Here is a 5,000-nt window from a genome sequence, read left to right as displayed (position 1 = left end):
GTTGGTTGAAACTTTGCACAGAAATGTTCAAAATAGGTGATGCATTTTTCCTTTCATTTGTACCTTTGTCTCCTTTCTTACATTATTTTAGTCTTTACCCTCTGTTCCACAATACCTGAGAGCATGACACTTTAAAGAAACTTGTGTCTTAACAGGGATCATATGAGCCTAAGTTTAGCAGTGGAATAAAGATATATTCCTTACATATACTTTACCCATTTAAGCTCTATAATCTAAAGAAATTGTGGACTCTTTATGAAACCTTGGTGTAGGAAACAGAAATACAGAAACAGAAAAGGAGCTAAAAACACAAAAAGAAAGACACAAAGGCAGAAACAGACACAAAAATATTCACAAACCAAGATAAAGAGAGAGATATAGAGAAGTAGCAACAAAAAGAAAATTAGACACAAAAAGGTGAACAGAAACAGCCAGAAAAAATATACAGGGGAGTAAAACAGGACAGACAGAGAGATATACACAGAGAAACAGAAGAAGACAGGGACAGGCAGAGAGAAATCTTTTCCAAATGCACCCTCTCAGAGAACATTAACACACCTGTTGCTGTGACAGCTCATTGTACCTCCTGAGCGAAGCACCACTGGACTTGGGGTGCGACGTTCCGCTCTGACCGTCCTTGGCGCTCTGGCTACCTCCTTGCTTGGCTCGAACAGTGTAATTGTGAAAGGTCTTGTGGATGATCACCTCACTGCCTGTTCCATTCCAGGAAGAAATATTTGTGTTATGGGTTCTCAAAGTATAGAAAATAACACTAGTAATAAGGGGATACTGACTTGCAAGTTCACAAATGAAGTGTATATTAGATTTACAGTGTTTCTTTATATCATTTAGATACTGCAGAGAAAATGTATATAGAATCAGTAATATCTCTTATGAGTATATAGTAATTATATCATTGCTATATGCATTGATATGTTTATCATTAAATTATAATAAGTATCACCATCTCTCAATATTTTGCACCCTTTTTATCCCTGTTGCCTCTCTTTGCTCTTCTCTTCCTCATTTTACTACTCCTCTCCCCACCATCCTCGCGTAAAACATTTACACTACAATACCTTTAAACACAGCGGCCGCAAAGTGGCCTCCACCAAGGAGAATAACTGCAACATTGACCTTGCGAGGGGCTGCCAGCACACGCTGAACCACATCCTGTTCCCCATACATTTCTTTCTGTAAGAAATATTGAGAAATTTACTTCAGAAAAGAAATGACAGGAAACGGAAACCCATTTACTAAATTTTGTGGGAACTTTCATTATCTTATTTCATTTTACTGCGGGAAAAAAATAATAATAATGAACTTTACTTTCTCGTCAAATTTTATTGCAACCAAAATGAAAGGGAGAAAAAGAAAGAAAGAAAGAAAGAATACATATATTATTTAAGTATCATTATGCATAGAATATTGACCTTTTTGTTGAACAAAATGGCTCTGTACACCGATATCACATTTCCATCTGCATTACAGAAGAACATTCTGGCTTGTTTCCTCAGTACAGAATTACTTGCATCTGTAATAGCAATCATCATTCTTTACTAATAAAACAGAAAGAACATAATCAATGAAAATACAGACATGTCACAAAAGGGTATGAATGAGAGTGATTAATTTCACAGGATAAAAACACAATTAACACTTCACTAACTAAACCATGTGACAAAAAACAATAATTTGTATTTAATATCAAGCTCATATTTACCTTCATCAGGGGATTCTCTGCTTTCCACCCCCTCCTCATCATCATCGTCATCTGATCCCGATAAGCTAGACACATCACCTAAAATCAAATATATGTGTATATATATATATATTTCTCATTCTCTCTCTCTCTCTCTCTCTCTCTCTCTCTCTCTCTCTCTCTCTCTCTCTCTCTCTCTCTCTCTCTCTCTCTCTCTCTCTCTCTCTCTCTCTCTATCTCTATCTCTATCTCTATCTCTATCTCTATCTCTATCTCTATCTCTATCTCTATCTCTATCTCTATCTCTATCTCTTATTTTCTGTTGTGTTTCTTTCTTTGTTTTTTTTTTATCTTTCTTTCTTTCTTTCAAGGTAAGAACAGGATCTCTTGTACTTCTGTATCTGCCTCTCTGCCTTTCTCTCTGACTTTCTGTCTATCTGTCTGTCTATTTCAGAAATCTGTGGCAAACAGGTTGAACAGCAATTACCACTGGCTAACTGTTTAATTCTCTTATTCTACAAAAGAACTATAATGAGGGATGGAAACCTGAACTAAATATATGCTTATCTCCCACACAACCTCTGGGTCTACAAAATGGAAAATATATCCTCTGTGAAAATGAAAATATAGCCTTGTAAAACTGTATACTAATCACACTGCAAAACAGAAAATTCAACACTCTGCAAAATGCAAAATAAATTACCAAGCAAAATAGAAACTGTACCATTCTATGAAATAGAAAATTAATCACTTTATAAACAAACAAAGAGAGCATAATAAGAATAAAATAAAAAATCTTACTCATATCTTGTATGAACTGTTCCTCAGTGAGTGGGGGCTTGCTCGCTAACGACCTTTGGAGGTTGCAACGATGCCAGTCCAGGCGGTAGTGATTGACTTGTTCCTGACGGCTTGCAAATGTAACCTGGCAGAGGGAGCACTGTGACTCGGAGGCAGAGCTGGGTACACTAGGATGGAACATGGGTAGACCAATGGCACAGTGCTCTGCAGTGGTGCATGAATGAGAAGGGAAAAAATTAGGTAATGATAATACATCTGCAAAATGAGGTACTGATAATTGGTTACTATCTTCATGTTTTTTCTTGGTCATATAACCTTTCAGACAAATTTAATGAAATTAATTTTTAAAACAAAGCAAATTGTAGTGGATACTGATTTTTTTTTTTTGTTCACAAACCTTTACTAGGTGATGCCATAGACTGGGTTGCAACTTCATCATACTCTGCACTACCTTCTGCAATACGAATCCCAGCAAGCAATGGCACAATCTGCAGGAAATAAGGTCATTATCTGGTGTGGATAATAAAGATGGATTCATAAATGTACAAAGTAAAAATCAAGAAATATATATATATATATATATATATATATATATAGAGAGAGAGAGAGAGAGAGAGAGAGAGAGAGAGAGAGAGAGAGAGAGAGAGAGAGAGAGAGAGAAGAGAGAGAGAGAGAGAAAGAGAGAAGAGAGAGAGAGAGAGAGAGAGAGAGAGAGAGAGAGAGAGAGAGAGAGAGAGAGAGAGAGAGAGAGAGAGAGAGAGAGAGAGAGGTAGATTATAAAACTACTAGTATTGAGATATAAATAAAATTCTTTATAAACAAAATTCTTTTTATATCATGAAAGTGAATGTACCAAACATTTTTTTTTTTTTTTTTATAAATCACTGTCCAAAAATCATTTCAGCATACTTCTAAAGTATCATTTAAGTATACTTCTAAAGTGGGGCCTCAAATATCTTCCAACACATAACAAGTAATAACAAATGTAGATGGTTAGATCAACACACATCCATATATTACTTAGAAACCTAATATGCATAAATATATCTATTTGTTTTTATACAAAAATACGTACATACTACAGTTACACTTTTGGAAGTACCAAAAAATATGTTACGATTATCACAAATTATCATGCTATGTATCTAAGTGAAAATAATCCGGCTATGTATTTATCAATAATCATTAAATGGCACATTTCTCAAGAATCATTAAGTCATATCATATATATACTACCTACCAAAAATTATCTATTATCAAATATTATCAAACTTTGCATCTATCAAGAATGATCAAACTCTGTATCTACCAGAAAATGTATTTAATATTCATTAATAAATATCAATTATCAAGTGTAGTACATTCTTAGAAATATCAACCACATAAAAAAGAAACTTAAAAATAAAAAGAGAATACTGGAAAGAAAAATCATACAATCTTTTATTTATTTTGCACAATATATCAAAATACAACAGATATTTCAAATCATCATCAAGCAATTTAAAAAAATAGAGAAAGACAGAAACACTAAAATACACTCACTGCTTCCTTGTCCCATAACGAGACTGTTCGCACTTGTTTAATCACCATCTTTCCGGTTTATGGTACAGCTTGTTAACTGTTCTGAAAATGGAATATATTGTTTAAATTTAGAAAGTTTAGAAACAAGTAAAAACTTACATTCTACTTGACTAGTAATAATGGCTAAGAAATGTGTGGGTGTTGCTTATATATATATTTTTTTCCCCCCTTTCATTAAATGCAAAATTGTCATAATTAAGTTGGGAATATTGACAGTACATTTTTCTTTACTTCCTGAAAATATAATTGTCAATATACAGTATCAATTATATCATGGTAAGAATTTGCTCTGTCCTTTATGAAAACAAGATATAAGAGTTTATGTTATTGTGTCCAAATTGGTATTATTTAATTCAACCAATCATTTTTGGGGGGCAGATGAGAACATCAGAATCTAAAGTAGTCACTATGGCAATATTGGTAATATCTGCCACAATGGAATTCTTGATAACTTTATTTAACAAAATAATTATATAGAGATTTAGTCACAGTGGCTGTTTTACCACTATGTACTTTAAACATTAGAGAAAATTAACAGATTTTTGTGGATAAAACAAAGCAAAAGATGAACTTATAAAAAAAAAGAAAAAAAGTCCAAATTATCTCTCTCATAAACAACTAATCAGACTGACTGTCAAAATAAAGTGTCAAGATTACCCTTATGGTTAATCTTTATGGTACAGATGCACCAAAGTTGGGCAAACTGAAGACAATATCCTTGTACAGGACAAAAAGTTAGTTATAAGTACAAGAAACAATCTACAGACACGAACGACGTCACAACTAGAGGCAAAAGGTCGCAGAAAGCACCACTCGGTGTTCTGATTTCAGTCTAAAATGCTGTGAATACTGAGATGAAGACAATGTTTCCCAGGATTGTTTTGGGGGGCAGAGATACCCATCAACCCTACCCTGG

General features: G+C 33.8%; 1 protein-coding gene across 1 annotated transcript in view; it reads right to left on the bottom strand.

The window, feature by feature from the left end:
• The window catches only part of LOC125048193 (ankyrin repeat and zinc finger domain-containing protein 1-like), an 18,602-nt gene that overhangs the window by 11,556 nt on the left and 2,046 nt on the right, over nucleotides 1-5,000 (bottom strand). The window contains 7 exon segments of the mRNA XM_047646763.1: nucleotides 559-713; nucleotides 1,080-1,194; nucleotides 1,434-1,534; nucleotides 1,724-1,801; nucleotides 2,504-2,707; nucleotides 2,901-2,991; nucleotides 4,046-4,126. Coding sequence (XP_047502719.1) covers nucleotides 559-713; nucleotides 1,080-1,194; nucleotides 1,434-1,534; nucleotides 1,724-1,801; nucleotides 2,504-2,707; nucleotides 2,901-2,991; nucleotides 4,046-4,093 — 792 coding nt within the window. The 5' untranslated portion in view covers nucleotides 4,094-4,126.

This window comes from Penaeus chinensis, chromosome 43 (assembly GCF_019202785.1).
Source record: "Penaeus chinensis breed Huanghai No. 1 chromosome 43, ASM1920278v2, whole genome shotgun sequence".
NCBI lineage: Eukaryota > Metazoa > Arthropoda > Malacostraca > Decapoda > Penaeidae > Penaeus > Penaeus chinensis.
The sequence above is the reverse complement of the archived record's forward strand: the minus strand, read 5'-3'. Positions and strand labels throughout refer to the sequence as shown.